This window comes from Mytilus galloprovincialis, chromosome 5 (assembly GCF_965363235.1).
Source record: "Mytilus galloprovincialis chromosome 5, xbMytGall1.hap1.1, whole genome shotgun sequence".
Lineage (NCBI taxonomy): Eukaryota > Metazoa > Mollusca > Bivalvia > Mytilida > Mytilidae > Mytilus > Mytilus galloprovincialis.
Window position 1 is genome coordinate 45,204,800 of NC_134842.1, and position 26,889 is coordinate 45,231,688.

At 31.9% G+C, this 26,889-nt stretch overlaps 1 protein-coding gene across 1 annotated transcript in view; it reads left to right on the top strand.

Moving 5' to 3' along the window:
• The first annotated feature begins 8,379 nt into the window (after window positions 1-8,379).
• Window positions 8,380-26,889, top strand: part of LOC143074553 (uncharacterized) — a 37,648-nt gene continuing 19,138 nt past the window's right edge. The window contains exons 1-4 of the mRNA XM_076249951.1: window positions 8,380-8,608; window positions 9,290-9,399; window positions 11,558-11,660; window positions 20,262-20,401. Coding sequence (XP_076106066.1) covers window positions 8,491-8,608; window positions 9,290-9,399; window positions 11,558-11,660; window positions 20,262-20,401 — 471 coding nt within the window. The 5' untranslated portion in view covers window positions 8,380-8,490. The remainder of the gene's footprint in view (window positions 8,609-9,289; window positions 9,400-11,557; window positions 11,661-20,261; window positions 20,402-26,889) is intronic.

A 26,889-nucleotide genomic window follows, 5' to 3' on the forward strand; every position in this document is an offset into this window, starting at 1 on the left:
TTCGTAATTATAACAGTTTTTAACATTACTAACCATCTTATATTGAATACTATATATGTTTTGATCAACAAAGAAGCTCAATTTTCTTGTATTTGATTTAAAAAATCAATGTTTGTTATTGTCCGGGTTTTTTCGAGAGAAAGTGTGAAATCGTCCGGGTTTTTAGACAAATGGTCCGGGTTTTTTACAGAAAATTTGAATGTATTCTAGCCTTAAAACTTTTTTCTAGTTAATAACTGAAATTAAGTGAAGGACAATATCATATATTCCCAATAAGTCATCAAAAACATATCAAAATGAATCTTTTTTCAATTAAACATGTTAAATGAAAATATAATATTCTTTTTGGAGAGCGTTATAATACTTTCCGGTGTTTATTTAGAAATAACTTGATCCTTAAAAAACGATGTCTAGAACATTATGAAGGGAACTCATATTCATTTTAACTTCATTTCATTCTACTTTTGATTTTATAGTTAATAATAGTTCTTGTGGTGAACTCCGGAGAGAAACCTATTGATAAAAAAATATAAAAAAACACACACACTTAATCCATCCATTTTTTATTGCCATTGAACACAAAATTTTAATAAAATTTCAGATAAAACCAACAATGAAATGAATAGTTCATTAGACTTAATATGATCCTTTGAGCGTTTTTCAATAAAAGTGTGAATTTCAGACCTAAAAAAATAAAAAATCAACTTGTCTAAAATTTTATTTCAAGATTTATTTTGAATACCTCTATTATAGACCTGTCTTTGTATAAAAAGTGCAATCTTAAAATGATATTATTTTCATAGTTTATGTACTGTTGCGTAGGGGACATTTGTCTTTTTCTTTATATACTAGAAAGATTTCATTTACTCTGAATTGGAGAACCATTTTTTATCGATAAAGATTAGACAGTACTTCACATATGAAGGTTCAACTCATGTTACCTAGTGGACATTTTGATGAGTTTCGTAGTTGACAAAACCGTTTCGTTGTGAACAAAAAAATTCGTAGTTGACATCAACCTTATTCTATGTTAATCAAAACATACTGAAAATTACATGAAACTAACCCTTGTTATATTTGTTTTGCACGAATATAATTGAAAAAAGAGTGAAAAACGACTTCATGGTAGTGGTAGTGTCCACTATGAAACGTATTTCTCCCATACTTGTTTCGTAGGTGACCGTTTCGAAGTGGATATATGCACATGTTTTATTTTTCCCCAAAAATCCCTATATTGCAATAGTAACAAGAATGATTCTGTTTATCAAAGCACGTACTAAGCTGTACACTGATATTTTTTTCATAATTTTAAAACCAGATGCTGAAGGAGATTTGACCCGTTTCGTAGTGGACATTTACAAAAATACATTATCACTCTGGTCCATTTGATGTGCTCAATTGTTTTTTGCCAATTATTTAACTGCCGTTATAAAAGCATCACTCCTTTTGTAAGACCCTCATACCCAACTAAATCAGTCCTATTCAGGACCGATAACTCTGTCGATAAATATTGTCGTGTATACAATGTTGTTGAAATCAGAGCAATTGTATACTAGTATATGTCTATGTTGAAATGTATACAATAACATTTAAATTTTCACAAGTTTAACTTTATATCAATTTATTGAATGCCTGGAGTTTCCTTAAAATATTAGATTAAAAAAAAATTAATAAAATCATATTCAATGAAATCTTGTTTAATTTTCTACGAAATAAAAAAGATCTATTAAATTAGAAATTGAATCAAAATATTTCTTTAAAATATATAATTATAGAAACATAAATATTAATTTGATTATCGTTTAAAGCAAAAATATTTTTTTAAAGAAATTGTTTTATATTGTTCATATTTTCTTAAAGTTTATTATGATACATTCTTCTTCTGATGTGACACGGGGAAGAGAAGATATATTTGTATGAAAACTTTTGTATATCACAAAATTCAATAAAAAAATTGAAAAAGTAATAAAGTGGCGAAAAATATATTGATTTGGTGAAAGAGGTGGCGAAAAAAATTATTGCCAAAGGGGAAACCCAATTTTGTACCATATAGGTATACATTACAAACGATTCAATAATACAATAAACTTATCTATAACAATGACAGTTACATGAAATGTATTAATTTTATAGTTTAAAGGCTACCCAAAATAGCACAAGTTACAAGTTGAACCCATTGTCTTTCAATTTATTGTCTTAATATGGGTGTATCTGTTTTCTGTAAGTCTCTAGTATCAATTATTAGACTCTTTATCATATCAATTTTTTTTGTCAGTTATTAAAACAGTTTAACTTTTGTTTAACAGTTCATTAAGACATTTTTGGAAGTTCTCTTCAAAGTCGACATTTTGTTGTTCAGTAATTTTTATCCCATGAGATCCAAATACTTATATGGTCCGGAACACTCACATTAGATTGTTTACATCACGGATATATACTGTACATGCAATTTATAAGATGTGAGAAAAAGAAGATATACAAATGAACGATACTTGTTTCGTGATAAAATGCAAGTATTGATACACCATGTGCCTTGAAAGTACTTAATTTGGGTCTTTATTTTATATTTTTTAAACGTAAACACATAACATTTTTAGCTATAAGAAATATGTATAATCACTCGATAAAAAAAGGACACACTCGAAAAAGCCCGGACTGCTCTCGAAAAAATCCGAATATGAAAAACTGAATTTAGTCTCAAAATGTCGTTTTCAATGCAATAACAATAGTTTTTGTAAAGTGTCTGTATATCTTAGGATATATAGATTTCATGTATGCATTGCCGTCGACATTTGCATTGGTATATTTAAGAAAATGGCTTTATTCGGTATTTTGGAATAAAAGCATTTTAAGGCTAAATTTAACTTTTTAAACGAAAAGCAATGTCAGAATGATACTATCTTTATATCTAAAATACAAATATATCATTTATAACCTTATATATCAAAAAGTAAAAACACAAACATACTGAACTCCGAGGAAAATTCAAAAAGGAAAATCAAACATCAAAAGGCAAAATCAAAAGTCCAAACACATCAAACGAATGGATAACAACTGTCATATTCCTGACTTATATATCAAACTGAAGCTTCTATATTTCGTCTTGTTAGAAAAGAAGTCTGTTTGTTTACATTTTTGATCATATTCACTCGAAAAAAAGTGGTCACACTCAAAAAAGCCCGATCAAATCATTCGAAAAACCTCGATCCTAACCGGACACTATACCTACCGTGAATATGACATTTCGGAAGCTTTTAAATGTTTCACAACTCGAACCAACACTTTTGCATGTTCAGCTCATGTCATCAAGAAGACTGAGAGATTCCCAATATGTACAGGAAGACCAGTATTAAACTGAGTGGTAGCGATATATTTTGCAATCATTTATAAAAGATATTATATATAGATATTTATTTCAAAACAGGGAGTTAGAGAACGTGTTGGTTCAGATATAATTATAGAGTCACCTGCTCGAGGGTTTGCGAACTGTGGAAGAAGGTTGACCGTTGGGGAATCATATATTCTAATGGGTAACTCTATGTAAAAGATAGGAATAAAAGATATGGTATGTTTGCCAATGAGCTAACTATCCAAATAAGTTTAATAGATGCGGATGTAATACATTATTTGCCAACTATATTTCCAATTCTCCTTTTATATAAAAAAAGTAAAACCACAAGAATACTGAACATTGATAACGAAAAATCCCTAATCAAATGGAAAAATCAAAAATCAAACAATTTAAACGAATGGTTAACAGCTGTCATATGACTGACCTGGTACAGGCATTTTGTAATGTGTAAAACGGTGGATTGAACCTGGTTTTAAAGCTAGCTAAACCTCTCACTTGTATGACTGTTGCATCATTATCAATTATCTTTACAACAATGTTTGAACCCAACCAACAACTGGTGGTGATCTTATGTGTTCAGAAAATGTAAGTGGATCCTGCTCCACATGTGACACTCGTCGTGTTGCTCGTATTATTACAAAGCTGGTACATAGTCTTATTCGGTTGGTCACATTTACAAAAAGGGAACTGGAACTGTAGTAAAGACATTGAAACAGTTTAAAGCAACAGGAATCTTCGAAAGTACCAGAAGGATATTGACAGTAATTGCTTAAGTGATATTGAAGTATGTATTCAGCAATGTTAAGACAAAACAAGAAACGAACTAAAATTCAATTAGAGAAACAGACAAGACTAACAAAGACCAGTGTCCTGACATGTGACCTCGGTGGCCGATCGAAGTAGTTACTACTGTTATCACAAGTTAGTCAGCACTGAGGATGAAAATTCGAACCCCGCTTGTGGCGGTGCATTCGACTTCAATCTTAACTGACTAGGATTGTCAGTTTTCCTATGGAATGTGGTTTTCACCGAGCACTCCAGCTTCTTCACCAATAAACACCGGTCGCCACGAAATAGTCTTAATGCAGTGCTTACAAATGGCGTTAAAACACTAAAAATAAAATCAACAATATTGAGTTATTCAACACGTAAGGGCACAGTATTCATATATTACCATACAGAATACGGTTTTTAACGATTAAACCAAGATAAGACAGCTATACACTGTATTGAAACCTCGTGGTTAATTTTGCTGTTATACATGTATTAACGTTTATAATTTTTTTTTTTGTTGAAATCTTAAACCTGATTACAATCGTAGCAATCTGTTTACTTTAAGGCAATAATGGCGTTCAGATGGAAAAAAGAAAATATATATCTGTGATCTAGTGACACAACTCAGCAACTTCTCAACTGACGAAGCATTTTACTTGTTTACTAGAGGCCTGTACTCATACAGATTCAACTGTGCAAGACGATGCAATGTATGTATAATGTAGAAAACTATTATATACGATATTTCACCCCTTAATAAACCGAGTACTAAAATGTTTAAAGTGCAAGGTATTTCTCTATCGTATTATATATGTCGAAGGTAACCTAGAATTTCTGTCTGAATGTCACATTATATAGGTTATATAACTTTTGTTTTTGTCGCCTTGAATACATGTAAGTCGTGATATAATATTATGTCGTAAAAAATCATTTATATTATGACGTCACTGTGAACAAAATAAAAAAAAAACACAGAAATACATGCTTATTAGAAATGCTAAATTGAAAAACAACGTATTTCTCATGTTTCTGTTGGAAAAGTTGTAGTTTCGAAATTTTGGAAGGATGTGCAAAATTTAGAAAAGAGAAGGTAGGCAGAAATTTAATACATTAACTGATTAAGCTAGGTTTAAATTGTCATTGAAAAATGGTTGTCATGCATGTACATTTGTAGTAGTTAAACAATAAAGCAGAAAAAATCAAACCAAACTGTCGCTATCTCCTTTTTTCTGGGAATTCTGCATCTATCAAACTGTGGTAGCTACATCTTTTCAGACAATTCTCTTCAATTAAATCAAACCAAGATCTGCGTATCATTTTCACGTGATTTCTACTTCGCTTTTGTTGAAAAGAGACATGATTATTCAAAAGGTTTTGACGACAAAATTATATACCATGACTCATTCAACATGTTTAAAATTTCAAATTTTGCAAACAAATGCAAGTCGCCTCCACAGCAAAACACACAAGGGTATGTATAAAGGTGCACTGCCTTTAAAAAAATTGTTTTCTCTATATTCATATTGATCTTTAAAAATATTTAAATGCTGTCGATCTTACCTTGGTAAAAGGTCTACTGTCGGTTGACTTTCAGGCAGCAATTCAAACTTAAGAGTCTGCCGTTTGGTTGGGCCTTATACCTGTGTCTCAAAAAACAGAATAATACAAATGTGGTATTTGCTAAGCAACTCACGAAATTAAAGAATTGGATTTACATTCTGAATTGTATCTTCCTTTCAGATTTTGACAGGAGAGTTAAAAGGATCAAGAGGCTGTCATTTCAAATTTGATGATAGCAAAAAGGACAATTTGGGTTGCCTTGCAAGACATGCACTGTGCAAAAGACAAAGAGGGGAATGTATTTGGTATAATGATGATAATTGTTAGAATGAAACATTTGGTCTGCTGCATGTAAAACGTCAGTAAATTGCTAAATAAAAGTTACGAACATTAGATCTCTTCAATTAGCACGAGTATGTTTGCAAGAATAGAATTGTATTGTAACTGACAAGCAACGATTTGTCCACCGTTGAATTTCTGTATCATTTGCAATCATACCACATGTTGTATTAACTTCAAAATATGTCTATACAATAAATTATAAAAATTGTAAAGTGATGATTCAAATACTGTTAAACTCTCAGTGTCATCCAGAAATGTTTATACATTTTATGGAAAAAAAATAATCAGTCAAATAATTAATTATTTCATCAAATAAGAAAATTGTTACTCTTGCGAAAAATTCTGAACCATTCCAATTGTTTTGTACTGAAAAGACTTTTTTGGTTCTTAGATTTTAAAGATATCATTCTTTCAAAAACAGCTAGGCATATAGATTCAACATCTGTTCCCTTGCATCAAAAAATAAAATCACAAATATACTAAACAGAGAGAAAAACTCACAAAGGGAAACCCCTGATCAAATGGCCAAATCAAAAGTTCAAACACATCATACGAATGGATAACAACTGTCATATTCCTTACTTAGTATATACATTTTATGTTGCAGAAATGACTGACGAAAACCAGGCTCCACAGCCAGCCAAATTCCCTCTTGTATCATAGTCGATTAAAAATCCACCAAATGTCTTCCAAACAAAACCAAGTTGTGTACTCACATAATGAAGTATTTTTAACAGGACAATTGTCTTAAAAGATGTAACACAGTCAACAAATGCATCAGCGACAGTAAATGGTGCATTCGGAGGCTTTCTAAACATAGAGACAAGTCAAAATGTTGCTGTTAGAGCGGTGTATTTTAATTTTGCTCACCGTCAATCTTATAATAACAACTGTCAAAGTTAGAACTCATTTTTACAAACAGATTCTGTCCGAAAATCGCAAGTTGAAAATGTTCTATACATGGTAAAACTGTTCAACGAAAGACTACCAATTATTATTGGATAGACAGCCACTGTCAACAGGGAAATGATAATAGCGGCAATATTAATTGTTGTGTGAAGCAAACAGCATTAATTTTATTTGTGTATTTTTAGAATACATGTACTTCGCAAAGGATCCTGATTCCAATATTCGCATCACGAAATGTTTCATACCTAAATCTTCTTAAAATAAAATATCGGACAGGGTTTCTCAGGCAGTTAAATCAAAAGGAATAATCCTGAACCGGGTGAGTCATCTTTAAATAAATAAGCATGCAGTCAAAATATCACAATCTGTGAATTCCGTTAGTGTCAATTTCATCATTCATTTTTCGTAATAACTTTGATAGTCATAATTGTGTGTAAGGAACGCATCTCTCCAAATATAATCCTTATAATGTGATAATGCACGATGGTATCACATCAAAGGTAAATTGATCTCGTCATATTATTCTTTCTGAAAGTTATCGAGAGCAAGATTAAGATATAAATGACTTTTTCAGTTTTGACAGTGTATGTAGTTTCAAATTCTCTGGGATATGTATTTGAGATGCATAAGAGTGCCACTGTTAAAAAAAGTTTTTTAATACCGTTTTTTTGTTCATCACTGTTCATAGTGTAATCATTAATCGCATTTCAAACTTTGACGTGGTGTGGCCCTTATAACTGACTTGAGGGCATGGGTTTTTCTCATTGTTAAACGTCATGCTGTGACTCGAAGCTCCAAAAATCCATGCCATGTCATGGGATTCTGGCAAGTTTTTGCATTGCCAATTATATCACTTTATCTCATTTTACATAGCATATGTTCTAGATTCAATTGATATCTACTATTAGGATGACCGAGTGGTTGCGTTGGAAATTGACCAAATTTACAGATATGGTGATATTCTGGAAAACAGAAAATACCAGACGATATTTGATTTAACGAACAAGTAGCAAGCAGTGAACCAGTTACATAATCAAAAGGGTTGAACAAGCATGATAAAAAAAGCATACAGAAACATGACTCGTAATATTGTTAATATGTAGATGTGAATGAGTTTTTAATTGAACATCTGCAATGCACTATAGTTATATTTACATTTACATATACTTTATTTACAATCCTATTAATATTACTCATCAGTGAACACAATTGCTTGACATACATTTTACATGATATAATTCCAAGCTCAATTAAAATGTGATTATGTTTCACGAGGGAGGTGAAGGGTAATTATAATTCTAATGTTATTTAGTCGCAAGATTGGTTCTGATGTATAATCAACAGTCGAATTGCATTGTACACGCGGTCAAAAACGATTTGTCCAGCCTCCATTTGAAATGAAAACGTGTTAATGCCATGTTCTTCTGTACACTCACCCTTATATCTTCCCCTTATGATAAGTTACATAACATCTGCACTGCACATATTTAAAGACACGAAAGTTTAAATTATTATGCATAGTACTTTTTAGAAAAGAGAAAGAAACCATAAGGATGTTTCAAAAAGTGCTACTATTGTGTATCGTCCTAACTTGGATAACACATAATGTCCACGGTTGTTCGTGTTTTGGTTTCCAGCATCCGCAATCACAATTCTGTTCAGCTGACTACGGTAAGTGTTAGAACTACTTTGTGATGAAAGACGTTCATCCACGAAAATTGGTACTCACGAAAATAAATGATTCCGAAATAACGTTTATTAAACCAATATATTGTGTTATTCTATATATGATATGAGGATCATATTAAGTAAACGTTTACAATCGCATTCGATATTACCCAATAAAAGTTTCGGCATATTAACTTGAGACTATCAAACATAAGTCTCTAACTACGCTGTACTTCCAATAGAACACAGATGTGTCGATTTTAGATATATGTAATGATAATTGACAGACTCGTAAATTTTTAACATTTCACTTGTTATGAATTCAACTCCCAGGGATCAACAGAGTTATTGTCTTGCCTTATGTCACTTTTCTATGATTAAGTAAGCATGGTAAGCGACGATCATTTAATATTCGGGGAGGGTTTTACCAGATTGATAATTAACTTTCATCTGTTGCTAAGACTTCCAATTTGATTTTAACTTTCTACAAATTTACTTCCTGTTTGTTTGAATGCATAATTTGATCATTTTTCCTATTTGCTATGCTGGTTATTAAATTTCATTGTTAACCAGGTCAAGTGGGCCATTTTCATATTTCTCCTAGAAAATCTAACTGTCGTTCCCTTATATTTCACGTACTGTCGTAATAAAATTGTTTGGTATACAATATTGCATATTTTTCAGTATTTCACGGCAGAGTAACAAAGGAAACATTTATACCAGGCCCACCAGATGATATTGGAAACAATTTTGCGGTCTGGAAATATACATTTCGCATTGTTTTCAAAATGAAGGTACGAGTCAGTAGTTAAATTAATAATGGAAAAAATGTAATTGCATTTTCAGTGTATGGATTTGGGATAATGCTATAAATGTAACGACGCATATAGTTTAAATATTATAACATACATTATTGGAACCACTTCTCGCATATATTTTAAAGAAATTGTATTCTGAACAACTTGATAGATATGCAGTAGTAAACTAAATGATTTAGTATATTATTAGTTACGTAGTGTGTTATTATATACGGTATATATAGGGTCAGTAAATTCCATGTTGGGTGAACGCAAAGCTCGAATCCCAATCTGGAATTTACTGACCCAATATATATATAAAGATTCTACCATTGCATCGAGTGTGATACGATATTTATTTTATTATATTTTAACAAATTTCATTTGTTTAGGGATAGTCACGTGTTAAACTATATTTTCGAAGGTACAGAGAAAACGGCGGATAGCAAAAAGCATATTACACAGAGCATATTGCACGGTTATTTTTAGATTATCTAAAAACCGATTTACTTTGTGACGTCATGTAATGAATTTCAGGAAATCGTTAAACGTTTTTAAACAAATGATATCTGTGATCGATTATTAGACGGAAAATAATTTCAAAGACATAAGATTGCAAACAAACAAAAAAACTGAATTTAATAACAACTAATATGTTGTAATTGTCAAGGAGACAATATGATATCTATAAAATTCAAACATAATCAAATGACGATTTTGATACAAATATGCATAATGGTCTGAAATTAATAATGTAACAAATATAGCCTTTGTCCTCAGACAATATACTTCTTGCAGGTCAATATATCCTTGTATCGACCTTATGCAACATGTACAAAGGCCATATTTGTATAATATTGAATTTGAATATAATAATATGTAATATACAAATCAGGATAAATTCGTTACACAGTGTTCAATTGTCCTAATACGTAATTTATCGGGTCAATTAAATTCATATCGATATGCATTTTATTGACCCGATAAATTCTCGTATTAGGACAACTGCACACTGTGTAACTAATATAGCATACTGACTACCTTAAGATCTGGTATTTAGACTATTGGCTTATCAAAGTTATCAAGCCGTAAATACAACCTACTTGCATTGGTCTATACAAAAACAAATACCAACAATAAAAAGTTCTTAACTCTAAACGTGTTTAAAAAAGATAGTTCAATCCTTCATCATAATTTTCGTTTTCTGTTGAAACCTTTTAGATTATTCCTGCACATTGTATTGTTTGGATGTAAATGTAACACCACTACTTACCGTGTATTGAAATAAGCCCTGGCATATTAACCTATTATGAAACCCTACTAATCTTATATGAAATATACGTGGTCCTACGCAAATACTTTTAACCAATCATATTAATAGAAAAGTATAGGAGATAATGGTAATGTCAATATTTCATTTATATTTCAAGGGAAATGTGTCAAATGTATTAAAATTATCAATTTTAACGAATTCGGTTACTTAATTTGATTTTAATTCAATAATCGAGTTAGCTGTATTTTCATTTTTCATACATATTGAATGTTAAACTTTACATTGTTTTTATCATAGTGTCTGATTCACTGTTTTATAAAGATAAAAGAGTATACCGATGTTCAAGAGTCATAATTCGTTTAGGCAAAATTAAATCCGAGTAACAAACTAATAACAAGAGAAAAACATTGACTGTAGGAGGAAATAACGAAACAACCGAAACACTGAACTACAACAGAAGCAACAGCCAATATAGAAGCGGCATGTAGATAACAGCTGCAATAACCCTAAATTTGGTTCAGGATGTACGAAGACAACATTGTGGTTTGAAAATGGCGTTATGACTAGCCAAACCCCCGCTTATATTTCAATGTCAACAATACCGCTACAGTAGCATTACTCCTGGGCAGGAGTACAGTACAAACAAACTTAAACACACTCAGCACAATTATAAGTAATAATAAAGTTCTTTATTAAAAAATGTAAACCTCAGAATAGCAAAGAGCACCCTCATGAATCTACGACAGAACACATGGACACCACAACCGATATATTAACTGTGCGTCACATAAATTGATTTACAACATATAACATATTGTTATCAATGCAAATTATTTTCATTGATTACAAATACTTCTATTATGCTATACATATATAACACAGGGAGTGACAGAAGGTGCTGGTCAAGAAATAGTTGTAGAGACTGCAGGAAATAGTGGGCTCTGTGGAGTACGTTTTACGGTCGGAGAGTCGTATATTCTGATGGGTAAATACATGTTTAATGTAGAATGCATTGGTTCACTTCTATATAAGCTGCCTTTGAATAACTTGTTCGATACATAGACATAGGAAAATCTGGTATGAGTGCCAATGAGACAACTCTCCAACCAAATAACAATTTATAAAATAAACCATCATAGGTTAAGGTACGGCCTTCAACACGGAGCTTTGGTTCACATCGATCCACAAGCTATAAAGAGCCCCAAAACTACTCATGTAAAACCATTCAAAAGGGAAAACCAACGGTCTAATTTATATAAAAAAACGAGAAACGAGAAACACGTATACATTAGATAAACAATGGACAACTACTGTACATCAGATTCCTGACTTAGGAGAGATGCAAACATTTGCAGCGGGATTAAACGTCTTAATTGTACGAAAGCTTCTCCCATTTTCTGAAACAATAGTATTACAACACAACATAGAAAAACACACAATAAAAAAGTCAATTGGAAGGCTTAACTCAATAAAAAAACCGTAAACTAACACATTATGAACGAATTAATTTCATCTGCGATACCTGAATGCAAATACATATTTAATAAAATTATTAGGGATACATATCTAAGGTCAAAAGTAAAAAGACATGTTAAAGCAAAGCTGTGTAAAGATACCAATGTGAAATACAGTTAACTCTCGTTGTCTCAAACTCGGTTGACTCGAAATTTCGGATGAGTCGAAGTTTTCACGTGGTTCCGGACAGTGTATGTAATTTGACTCATCATTGGCTAAAAATGAAAAGGACAAACAGACAAACAATAGAACACATGACACAACATAGAAAACTAAAGAATAAACAACACGAACCCCACAAAAAACTAAGGGTGATCGCAGGTGCTCCGGAAGGGTAAGCAGATCCTCCTTCACATGTGGCACCCGTCGTGTTGTTTATGAGATAACAAATCCGGTAAATAGTATAATTCGGTAGGTCACAGTCATCAAAGGGAAGTGGATTGTACTTACGACGTAAGGAACATATCCGATATCATTTGGGAAACGGTTATGCCATAACGGTCAAATAACTTGTGATGGCGTCTGTAAAATTTACGAAGATATGATTTAAACTTCACCATTTGGAAGTTTTGATTTAATAGCTTCCTTGTGAGCAACAACCCTCTATCAAGAAAATCATGATGGAAAATGTAAGCACGGGAATATCGTATCAATTGGGAGATATATACACCACATGCAGATGCTGCTGGAATATTGCTACTTAGAAATGGAAAGTTCACAATTGGAAAGCTGAAATCATCTCTTTTGTCGTAAAGTTTTGTTTTCAATCGACTTAGCGGAAAGTAGAGTTAAAGTATATTGCTAACTTCTTATCTTTCTTCCTAAAAAGTTCTTGTATTAAGGTCAAGGATCAAGGACCGTTTTTAAAATGGTCCGAGAGGGTACTAAATTACATTGAATATATAGGGTAAATCTATATTTTTCTTCTACAATTTTCTGTTTCCGGTATAAATCACGTGAACCGCTACATAGAATTTTTTTTTAAATTAATATTTTCTTCCTCTTTGTCTTACGAATTAGATGATATTAAAAAAAATATGGTCACCGACTTCGTTTTCCCTGTAGAAGCGACGCAAACCCAACATTTTGACAAAAAAAAAAACCATCAAAATTCATGACGTCGTAATTTTTATTATATAACGTCAAGTTATCATGCTAATAGTTTCCAATATTCTTCGTGTTGATTATGCACGATGATTATGTGTTTCGTATTGATAGATTCTTTTGTATCACAAGAGTCTGGATAATTATCATTAATTTTTATTTAGTATTACCAATATTCTTTATTCTTTATATTTTAGCACCCCATTATACTCTTTTTCGTTTTTTCTTTTTTGGATTTTATTCCGCAATTTTTGCCCATTATTCTGTATTCCGTAAACCCCAATCAGACCCTCTTTTATGGAACATTTTCAAAAGAAATTATACGTTGTAAAAAAAATATGATACATGTATGTTCATTATCAATATACATATCTTAAACAATTACTAATTCAGACAAAAATAAATTGTAAGTACATAAACGCAAAAATGGTAAAAACTTAAAAATAGAAATCATCATGGTTACTGTCTACAAGTTGACGCAATAAAAGATGTAATTGAAGCTATATTTTTTTATGCCCCCCTCATCTACCCCTGTACGTCTGTCAACCCGTCATTCCGTCTGGCCGCCCGTCCTTCCGTCCGTCCGTCCCCCTTTATAGTTATCCCGCAAAGAAATCTACAGTTTGAATCCTAGAACGTTTTCACTTTGCCGTCTGTTTGCATGTGGTCAGGGTTTTGATCTTTATTAATAATTGCTCTAATGAGAGATAGTTGAACTTTGTCATTTTTGGGTAACCAATTCATAAATCTCTTAGACTATCTTGTAAGTCATCTGTTTACACTTTTTCTCCGTTCCGATATATGATTTGGCCACTTTTGAAAAAAAAATAACGGTTTCTTTAGCAGCGGAACATGTAATAGCTTGTGTTTTGGAACTATATCACGACAGAACATATACTGCTGCTTAACATCGCTTATATAAACAAACATCATATCAATGATTCTACAAATTCTTGAAAGAGTGTCGTGTGGTTATTTATAAATCTGTAAGTTAACAAGTAAAACACGCAGACAAACTGACATCTTTGTTAATATCTTTTTTGTTCTGTATAAAATTTATTGTATACAAGTCTACAAAAACGTTTTAAAAAGTTTACTAAATGGTTATTGTTCCATAAGTGTACATATGTATGCTCGAAGTATATATAAAATCAGTACATGATACACAACATGCGACAAATAAAAAAGGGGGTAGTAATAACAGCAAACTAAATTAAACTAAGGCTTTGATGGATGTAAACTTCAATAAAACTGGAAGTTACATAAGGGGAACAGGAAAATAAGAATATATTGCATCACTTACAACAACCTTTAAATTGACCAGTGATTTTTTATTCATTTCTGACCAGCGAGATAATCCAACGATTGTTTAAGGGTCCATATGAAGTATGGACCTAAATGTTTTTTATCTTTAAATATAACGCTTATTCTGTAAAATCTTCAATTAACGATTTTGTAAAATTCTTCTAACATTACATAATTTCTTAATTCTGTACATGGTATACACTATTGTATTAAATAATTATTTTATTTTCCAATGTTATTCTTTATAATTTTTCAAACTTTTTTGTTCAATTTTGACATTCGCCAGTATCCGTTATTCTGCAACTCCCTTTGAGATCTAATTATATGTGACAATACATTAATGTGCTTCTCTCTCTGAATTTCACTTTCTCTGAAGACATTGCACGGTCTTTTCCAGAAAATACATCGTGTAAAAACATTACCAAGGAAACCAAACATACGGAGGTTGAGATATGACATAAAAACAGATGTACATATTTATGTTTAATATGCCTACAGAAATCCCCCCCCCCCCCTCAAACCGAAAAAAAAAACCAAGAAAAATAAACAATCGCACACAGGCTGAGACATGACTGGAAATATTGTGTTTTGTTATTTAGTCCATCTACACGAACCACTGTGTATCATCGTCACCGGAAATTGGGTACTAACGAAGCGGAGAGACATAGAAAAAAAAAGTAAACAAGTTCAGAATTCATTCAATTTAAAGCATTTCCACTCATTTGATGAGGGTGCCGCTTAAGAAATAATTTTCTGATATATAATTCTTTAAATTATCAGGCCGATAAGCACAAAAGTAATACAGATTTTGTGTAATACTCCAAAACTTGCCCTTAGTACCGGAAAATTTTGAGATCTATCGTCCTCTGTCGCCCCATTCTCAAGATATTGAACTGTTTTTCATTATTTTTCCAGACACGCTTTTAGATTATTATAGTGTGGCATCATATTTACTGAAATTTGTTATCAAAAAGATGTATTTTAAAGAATATTGACCATAAAAAATAAATTCTAGGGTACGGCAACTTGCTCGTGTTGACAAATATACTGTATGGCAACTTGCTAACTTTAGAATAGTTATTTATCGTCCTTTTAAAGAAAATAAAGTATTAAGTTCAAATATCTAAGGGTTTTTTTTGGGGGGGGATACCTTTTTATGTTAAACTGTTTTTGTCCTTTTCATGGTTTAAATTTGTTTAAAACTGTTATTTGACTGATGAATTTTAAAAACTGTTAACTGTTTTCGACCCTCTGTCTGTAATCTGTTTCGTTAAAATTTGCAATGCTGTTAACTGTTTATTTGAAATTGAGATTCCTGTTATCTGTTACTTAATACTTAAAGTGTTCACTGTTTTTGACATTATTTTTTTCTGTTTATTAAAATGTGCTGTCCATCTCTTTCTTTACGTTGCTTCCGCAAAGGAGTAACATAAACAGCATAAATGTAACTGTACATGTCTTCAAAAAATCTTTGAGTATAGAAAATCCTTGATAAAATTGATAATAGAAATGAGGAAAATGTCAAAAAAAAACAGAAGGCCGACCAAATAGAAGAAACAACCCAACGCAGCGAGAAAATTATGCACTAGGGTGGTGTGTCAATTCACAGATAGGAAAAAACTTAGAACTGACACTCATAATTTTTAAACAACCTCTTTCCCTTCCATCCTGATAAAAAAAGCTAATATTTGAGTTATGCATGTGTATATTTATGGAAAGAGAATCGTCCATAGATTTGATTTCCAATAGTAATAATGGTGAAATATAATCTTTTTTTTTGTGTGACCATGGCAACAATTAGCATTTATTTGATACCAAATATTGCAAAATAGAGGGTTGAACATGTCACATAGATCTCAAAAATTTGGTCCAAAGGAAAATTTCAATCAATAAGAGTGACAGCTTTCCTGAAACCATAGACATATATCTATCAAGAGGTAAAAATAATCATATGTATTTCTTCTGTTTTTCAATAAAATTGAATTGAAAAGATCGAGACTCAAATATTTGTTGAAAAACAATACAAAATTTCTAAATCTATAGTGGTACGGATAGGAACGTATGGACGGTCAAACTGAAAAATGGCTTATAAAACATGCTAAGAACAGTCTAAATGTTCATATAAACCAACTAGGAAGGCTATACTATTATTCAACTATCTAAAAATCAATTCAATTGTACAAAAACTTTCATGTTTAGAAAATTCACCATGGCTATAATGCGAAACTAAACTTGTAACTGTGTATTGGTATACCTGAAGCTATCTCCTAAGTGAGCAATCATTTAACTACAAAAAGGGGGTAGAAGTTCAAAGTTTGTTTCTTGAAACATATAAATGAACCAAAATTTAAAAAAATAAATAAATACAAGACTATATAGCAAAGGTTACGGACTCAAGTTGGGTCATGCAGGTGCAACAAATGCGACAGTGTTAAACATGTTAAGGGATATCTCATGGCCCTCTTTATACGTCTAACCAATATAGTTATTTCTGGCTTCTATTTGTAATGTATCCAAAACGTGAAAAAGAAAGGCCACTTCTTATCCAGCTAAAATCCTGGTCAGTCCTATGATGAAAATAATTCAGATGTATATGGAATGTTATATTGACCAAAAGTACCTAGACGGAATTTTCAAAAATAAAGAACCTTTTCAATTTGCAATGCGTAAAATAACTGAACAGTGTGGCCTGGTAGAAGAGGCCGAAAATGAGGACTTGGTTCTCAAATTGATGTCAAATTTGCTAGTCTAAGACTTCATAAATGTAAAGATGGACCAAGGCTTTTTTTTAATATCAGCTCATAGTTCTTAATTGGGACTTGGAGATGAAAGAGTGCTACAACTTGTGACACCTTCCATGTTACTTTCTGATTTATAGACTGGTTTTGATGATTAAAAAAAAATAGTAAACCTTCGTAATTCCTTTTAATAAAATCATGTAAGCAATGAGTCCTTTTTCTTGGAGTCAATCACTCCGTCTGATTTTCCATCCGTTCAATTGTCTGTCCATGTGTCAATAAAAAAATATGGTACTTCCGTGTGTATTCTGAAAATTAGTCAGCATTATAAAAGATTTCTTATGGAGCTTGGCATTTCTGCAACTTTGTACAGCGGTTTTCAAATTATTGATGCACTTCCACTTTTCATTGCTTTCGGATTCGTTTGGAAAAAGGGTAAATTAAAGTTGCTGTTAACTCTTATCAGCATTTAAAATATGTTGTTAACTGTTTTTTGCCAAAATCGAGGTGTTGTTAACATGTTAACGGACCACTACCTCTTCTAATTAAGCATTAGATAAAATGCATAGATAGAAATACCATTTGCTTGACAGCATTTAAGATGTATACAAATTATATAGTTTCAAAAAAAAAAACTGACAAGAAAATTAATTCGAAAGGCAATTCACGATTTGTTTCTCCTTACTTTCGGTGAAATCAAAGTATTTTCTCAATTTTTCTTTTTACAAATGAATCATTTCAGAAATTAAATTATTAAACAATTTTATGTGTCTGTCCGAATTCTCGATCCTAAGGTTATCGTTGCTTCATCTCTATCTTATTTGTTGTTTTCATAAATTGTTTTGTAATGAGTTAAGTCGTTAGTTTTTTTGTGGATCCTTCCACATTTTTCGGTCCGTGCTTTTTATTGCCGACCATAAGGTACGAGTTTTCGTTGTTGAAGGCCGTACGATAGCATATAATTGCTTACATACACTTTATTTGATCCTGACAGAGACATATACATGTATACACATATATATGTGTATATATGTCTCTGATCCTGATGGATAGTTATCTTATTTGCTATCATACCACATCTCTACTGTTTTTATCTAAAAACAGTTAGCACCAACAAAAGGTGAATAGACTGTTTATTTTATTGAACTTACAAAATTTCACCCTAACAACAAATAAGACAACAGTCGTTAGTAGTATAACGATCTATGGATGTATTTAGGATAATATGGTTGAAAAAAAACTTTTTGTACAAAATCGAAAAGCGGTACTCAAAGAGACCTTCTGAACTGAATTAACGGCATATATTTAATAATATTTGATAAGTAGACATTTTGTATATCTGTTAGCCTGTAAAGCTTTCATATCAACAAAATATCGTCACTTGATATTATTTTTAAAAACAGTGATTAATTTCCTCTTAAAATTATAACATATTGCAAGACGCCGTACACATGGTACAGACAACAGTAACTGTTGTTATTTTGAAATTCGCCGTACAACGTCCTGCAATTCGCCGTACAACAAACAAACAATGTTTTTGTCCATATTTTTTTTTTAAAAACATGTTTTTGACAGCAAATTTCAGTAATTATGATGTCACACTATCATAATCTAAAAACGTGTCTGGAAAAATAATGAAAAACAGTTAAATTTCTTTAGAATGGGGCGACAGAGGACGATCGACCTCAAAATTTTCCGGTTCTTAGTGGCAATTTTTGGAATATTACATAAAATCTTGTATTAATTTGTACTTATCGGCCTATTAATTTAAAGAATTATATATCAGAAAATCATTTCTTAAGTGGCACCCTCATCAAATGAGTGAAAATGCTTTCATTGGAATGCATTCTTAACTTGTTTACTTTTTTTTTTCTATTTCTCTTCTCTTCGTTAGTACCAATTTTCCGGTGGCGATGATACACAGTGCTAACGAGGGGGGGGGGGGGGGTTTAACGGGACTCCGGGATCGGGTTTCTTTAAGCACGGGATTTCGGGATTGATCCTATCTGGATCCGGCTATTCTTTTTTCGAATTTCGGGATGGCGGGATTTAAATTTCTATAGATTTCGGGACCTCGGGATTTGATGTTTTAAAGTCCGAGATTTCGGGATCAGGACACTGCCCCTCCCCCTCGACAAATGCATATCATAAGATGTCTTTTCCTTTTTAATTTTCTTCTGGCCTTGTGTTGTTGTCTGGTTGCTGTCTTATTGAAGTACTGACTACTTACGGGATTTACATTTTACCTTAGGTACTGAAAGTAACAAATATGTTGTCAATCAAGAAATCAAGCATCTTGATAATGTTAGTTTCAGAGAATTTTTTGCTTGAATTAGAGTGATCCTTTACCGAGTAGGATTTATCCCTTCCTAAGACAAGATATCTGTATCTTCGTCGGATTTTTTTTTATGAAATTTAATGCAACAAAGCAATACCAACTCTTTCAATTTGTCTTTTGGTTTTGGATGTGGAATACTTGGATAAAGTGTAGAAAAGTCAAATGTTTTAATGCTATTACAAGATGAAAGAGAGTTAGATTGTATGTACTCTAAAAGATCTTCGGAATTTTTAAGTATCCACATCTGATTCAAACCACCTTTAGAATAGGCAGTTTCACAATAACTTTGAAGCCCGTCTTTGATTACTGATAAAATAGATTGCAATACTATAGCATGTATATGTCCTTAACAACAAATTGGTAACCAATAGTGTATTCAACATTCAATGCTATTCCTCGTATTTCCGTTTTCTATTTCTCAAATATAATATACGCTGGTGATTTTAAAATTGTAATAATAATGACACAACACTCTTGTGTCTAGGAATAATAACGTCAGTTGCGATTTAATATATGTATAACTACAGGGTAAGCTGTTCCTTTTGTAAATGAAATCAACTGGTAATTATACGATATTTGTCTATAGGGAGAAGCTCCGGTGGAAAGAAATCTATTGGATCCTGTGATTTCATCAAACAAGTAAGCAGTCTGTCACCTTTCCAATCGATATATCTGTTTACAAGAGGTGGTAGTTCTTACAATTTCAACTGCAGAAGGGGATGCAACGTAAGTAACTTAAACTTAAAGTATACGTATAGCATTGTAAATTCTTTGTGTATATATGTTATTAACATATATTCCTGAGGTAAGAATTGTTTTATAGTGATTTTAATTTTATATCCAAGTATTGAATGTGACTGAGAGAAGTTAGTAGCTTAGACATCGATTCTATTTAAAAAAAAAACTGTTACATTCATGATGACGGGAGCTTGAGCAATAAATTGCACAGGTAAATAAAAGAAAAAAACTTCATAGAATTTGAGAGTTCATGATCCTAACAAAACATTGTAATCCAACAGTGTTATTTGGTTTCTTGTGAAACGTTGTCTCGTCAACAATCATACAACAAATTATTTTCATCAAGTGTGAAGGAAGGCAGAACCATTTGATAAGATCTGCGCGCATGCATTCTTTGATATTATCAGAAAATTTATATTCAAAAGTATTCGTGTTGGTTAAATGACACTGAAATTAAAAATGATTATCAATATTTCAAAATTTACAATGATCAATGCGCGCATTGGTTTTACATCCAATGTTGTAGATGCTTAATCATACCTCTACGACGATCAGAGTGTTTGTCTAGCAAATAAAGCATTAAACAATGTTATTGTAATATCTCACAAAAGAACTTGGAATACTCTCATTTACCACTACTTCCATGACAAGGGGAGATAAATCTCGTTTTAGGCCAGGAATGCAAATTATTCACACGAATACACATATACAGTGCATGCATTTACTATAGTTAACTTCGTTTTTTTTCAAATACATTTCACTTATATGAATTACATATTTACAAATTCTTGTATGTGATTGGTCCGTTATAATGTTGATTCTCTAGACAACAATTCGAAAGTCACAAAATGGACAGAAGTATCTTAGCACACATGCACATACTTACACAACGTTTCGTCCAATCAAATTGCTTGAATTTGCCTTCTAACTTTCATAGTACATACTTTTTCCGTGTACTAAGTAACTACGCACGAATGACAACAAGGGTCAGATTCCATTGCATCGTAATCAAGATATTAAAAAAAAATTGCTACTGGCTATTTTGAAAATGTTGTGTTCCAAATTAAATAAAATAGTGTGTGTAATTAGTTTTCAAATTAATTTTTAAACACCCCATTACTTAATCTTTGGATCTAACAATGCTTTTGACAATAAAATAACACATATGGTTATTTATAACTTGATTAGAGTACAATGCCATCTAAAATTGTAATAATTTATCTTCCATCTAATTACATTGTACCCAAAAATAGAGTCAACCAAGAAACCTTGTGAAGGAAAATTAAAGCAATTTCATCTATTTCCTCATGAGTTGATTGATTATTAATTGCTTAATGTCCAGTGACAGCTATTTCATGCATGTAAACTATCTACTAGTCTACCTATGGGTACATACCTGGGGCAGGTCCATCCAATTTTAAAAGGGGTTCGAACCCTCAAAAAAGGGGAGGGGGTCCAACTGTATGTTCTTATTTAAAGCATTGATCATCACCCTCTTTTTGGACCTGCGACTGCAAACTATCTACATGGCTATATGTTTTAAAATTTATCATGTATAGTAAATCACAGCTTTATATCAATAAAACATACTTAGGCCACATCAATTTAATTTCTTGTTCTACGGATTTTTGGACTCCAAAATTTGGGGCGAGCTAGCGATTTGAAAATTTTAATAAAAAATATTTAATTTGCAAATTTTTGAGGCGAAGCTTGAAAAGTTAAGGCGAGCGATTATTTTTTTTTTTTGTAAACATAAAATAGTAGGTTTTGACATTTATTAAAACTTGATTTATCACTTGTACTTTAACTTTTCTTTAATTTATGAAGAAATTTTTCCCTGTTCACCAAGAAATAACTGATTAATTAAATCTGGTCTATATAGGTATGACTGACAATGAGACAATTCTCTATTCTAGTCATAATCAGTTTGGGAACAACCCCTTAATTTTATAAATATCCCTTTTATGAGGGGTCAATATAAGCAGGGACTTTCTATAAGTAAGTAAGTATAGAAAGTTCCTGATATAAGTTATAATATATTGTTTTGTAAAAGAAACACACTTTTTAGTACAAAAGGGCTCATATTTTCCAAAAGAACTATATATCTATCTGGTATAAAATGGTCAAAACATGTCCAAGAATTTTGTAATATTCCCGGACTTTTACCATGTAAACATATTTACTTTAACAGTTCAATATTATTTAAAATAAGTGGAACCCTCTTTTAGAAAAGTGGTATAAAATATGATGTATTTCTCCTCTTTTTGAGTAAAAAATTTTAAGTTTTCAAAGGTTTTTTAGTAGCACTATACAAATTCTTGATGTCTCTATTTTCATTTCTACATCAGTAAAATGACCCCTTGTCTGAGGGAGGGTTGCTCCCAACCTGATAATGACAAATACAGGTCAAAGTACGGTCTTTTACACAGGGCTTTGATCCAGACCGTCATCTATAGCAAGCTATAAAGGACCTTAAAATAATTAGTGTACATAATTCGAACAGGAAAACCAACGATCTAATTTATATATCCAAACCGGCAAACGGGAAAATACAAATGAACCGCATCAACAAACGACAACTGCTGAACGACAGACCCCTTAATCAATCAGGACAGGTGCATAAACATGCAGCGGCTATGGATAGTTTTGTTTCGCCAGCATACAATATAATTGCAGTTGAAGGCAAATCCTTCAGAAGTTCTTTGTACTTTATTCTAACAACGAACATTTGATAGGGAATATGCACTAGTAGCACGATTTCAGTCTGAAACGGTCATTTTGGTCTGATCACATCTTGATTGACTGGATTTACCGCTAGAAAAAATCGTCAAGATATTTAAGATCGTTAAGTCGCCGTTCAGATCGATAGCCTCATCAGGTAAATCAGTTCGTTAAGGCATGTCAAGACGGAAAAGACTGAATCATCTAGCGGGTTGTTTAGACCCGTTAAGACCGTGTCAGACCAAAACAGACCATGGATACAAAAGAATATTCAAAATTTTCAGACCGTGTTTAGATCCGTTCAGTATACCGGTTTGATACCACGAGTTGCGCCCCTTCTACTCGATAATGCATTTTAGATTAATACATGTATATATGTATTTTAATATTAGAATTTGAAGTATATTTTGATTAATTAAAAAAAAAAAGATTAAATCTTGTGTTGATTTCTTTTCTAGTTTTGTTGAAGAACTAATAAATTATTCGTCTATATATGTTGTTTATTTTTTAATAAATGTTAGTTTATATAAATATATATCGATAATTAAATGCAAGGACGTATGTTAATTGTATACACACCAGAATGTATGCCATAAATTTAACCTTGAAATGTTGTGAACACCGGTGAAAATGTTTTTTGTATTTGAAGATTAGTAACCGAAAATCCTAAACGTAACCTAAAAAAGTTAAGGAGATGGTGTAAGATTGCCAATGAGACAATCCACAGAAATGCAGCAGAGGCAAATTAACACAGTCATGCATATTTTTGTTTCATGCAAGACAGTTTCTTTAATTCGTTTTCTGTTGATATATGTCCTAGTTTACCGTTGAAGCTGTTGCTTTTTTTGTATGTTTATTTTTTTTTCGTGCGAGTTACTCTATTAAAGTTGGAACAAAAATTTTCCCGACATCCGGAAATTCGAAAAAAGACTTCCCGGATCCCGAAACCTGATCATATACTGCATTCAGTCTCATTAAGGTATCACCGTATAAAAATGTTCATTCAAACAATATATCCTTATAATATTTATTTTCTTATCCATATAATATGTATATAGTACTTTGTCTATACTTTGTATATATATGGCGTTAATTTAAAATAAAATCTGTTTTAGTTAAAATGGTCGAGCTCAATGGCACGTGCTAGTAATCAACCGGGTCAACAGGTAACAAAATCAATGATCCATAACGTAAGAAAGTACATGCCTATTATATTTTACAATTACTCTCATCATCATTCTTGATGAAAAGGTCTAAACGTTAATAAAGAATGAATGAATTTGTGTATACACGTATTAGTGATGTCTGACCTTCAGTTTTTAACATAAATTAATGCTTATGTTTTTTTTATATTGAGCAAAATAACGAATGTGAATCTATCATACGTTAAAGGTCCTTACAATATCATATATGTCTAAACACTATACCAAAAGACCATGCAAAATATTTGGTCGCCGCATGGAAAACCCTTAAAAAAATGTACTGTTAGGAAGTTTGTTTAAGTATTCAAAAGAAACGTTTCGCTTCTCTACTTATATAGTTTAGAGAGTATTCCTTTAAATTGTGTCAGTTATATAAAGTAGTGTGTATTTGTATTCTATTTATTTATCTAAATGTATCATTATAAATTACATTTTGTATTTCACAACTATATATACTATAAGTTGTAGTGTGATTGATTGTTGTTTAAAGTCCAGTGGCAAATACTTCATGCATGTTCAGGACAATCTGTAAGTTTATGACATGTATGGAACTCACCGGTGTAGTTTTCACGTGTTATAATAGATAAAAGAATAATTAATTTTTAAGATATCGAAACATAAAGGAGGCAAGACGCATGGATTACCCGCACTTATCAGTTCTTTTCTCTGTTTTGTCTTAAAAAAATAATGGTTTTTTTTTTCGATTTTTTTTATATGTTTATATATTTTACGACATCTGTGGTGTATACGTGCTGTCAGACCAAAGATACATATGTGCCCTCTAAATATCTTTTTTACTATGGATTGTTTGCTTTCGTATTGACGTTTAACACACAACTTTAATTACTGACTGTGATGTATGTAGAAATTCAAACATACTGGAGAATGAAGGATGCAAATCCAAGCTTTGAATTAAAATGGTCATTAAAATTGCCACACAAATAAAAGAACAAGTGTAAGTGTTGGAATGACATATACAATATATCACCATGTGCATCGTCGGAGAATTTAATTTTGATTTTACTTTGGTAACTGGACAAAATTGAAGAGAGGCAGCCCAATCTTTTCTCCTTTTTGTTACGAGTACAAATACACTGATCTTAGTTATTTCGTAAAGCATTTCCTTTAAATAATAAAATCGCGCGTGATTATCAAACAAATACTCACAGTGCAGTGTAATTCTGCTTTCGAGACAAATTATATCAAATTATAGAGCAGTCTAACGGCTCCAACTCAAAATTTGAACCCTGCTATGTTGGGGGTTGGGTCTACCATTTAGTTTGAAAGTTCCAATCATACAAGCTGTTTCACCCTTTTTATTGTGATAATTGGGAATTTGCATTAAGGTCTTGGTCACGTGCCGAGTGGCACACGCTGATTAAAAAGTCATTTAACTTCACAATTACTATATCTATTGATACCATAGATATGAGTTACATACTAATAATTATATTCTCTTATATCCATGTTCTCTGGGGACTTAAAACGTCGTTTTAGTGAGAGTCATTGGTGCTAAAACTTTCTTCTTAGTGCACTAAGAAATCCGTTGCGGTATATACACAACGGACTTGTTGGTCTTAATCACTACTTTATACCTTAGATTTTATCACCTTAATTTTCACATGTATAATACTACTTATTATTTGATGCATGACATATAAAGGAAGAAATTTGAAAGATTAAAACCTGCATTATACAGATTATACACTAACAACTACCGAAGGCTGATAAGTATGTCATCGAATCATTTGTCACTCATACACAAAATATTCATACTGTCGTTTGCTAAATATGGACAATGATATATAGAAGCGACGTAATCGTAAAGATAGATATAAGAACCTAGTTGGATTTAGGGGGCAGGGGCCCGGGCCTCCCTTTTTGGGAAAAAATTTGGTTGTTTATATAGGGAATCACTGAAGCGTGCCTGGGGCGAACCCCCTCTTAGGTCAGTCCGTCGGCCCCCACTTATGAAAATTTCTGGATCCGTCACTGAAGAAGATGTGCATTATGGTATGAGTGCCAATGAGTCAAAGATATTATTAAGTTGTACAATAATTGGCTGATTGGCAATAAAATAGTTCCATGTTTATAAAAGGTTTTGGATGTCTTCGATTTCACCGTTCCTGGTGTAAAACAGTACCTGACTATACCGAACGTTGACTTATTATACGAACTAACACAGACGGACAGACATAACCATACTATGGCACAACAATACGACAATGTATCATATGGTAATTCCCATGAACTAAATAATACGTTATCTGTTCATTCACTTTACATTACTTCAGATGCATTGACAAACTTAGCTACAAAGTTTAAACATATAAACTATAAAAACCAAGTCCTTCAGTATCTATATTGATTAAAACAATCAAGGAAAATTCTTACAGTCGTGACAGTACTACAGCTTCTAGTATCTTGACCAACTGACCTTTATCATAGAGTTTAATTACTTTCTCTTTAGACAAAACAAATAGGCATAACTAATTTTATTACCCTACAACCCAAAACATCGTTACTTGTCTTAATTAATCTGACAGTTCAACT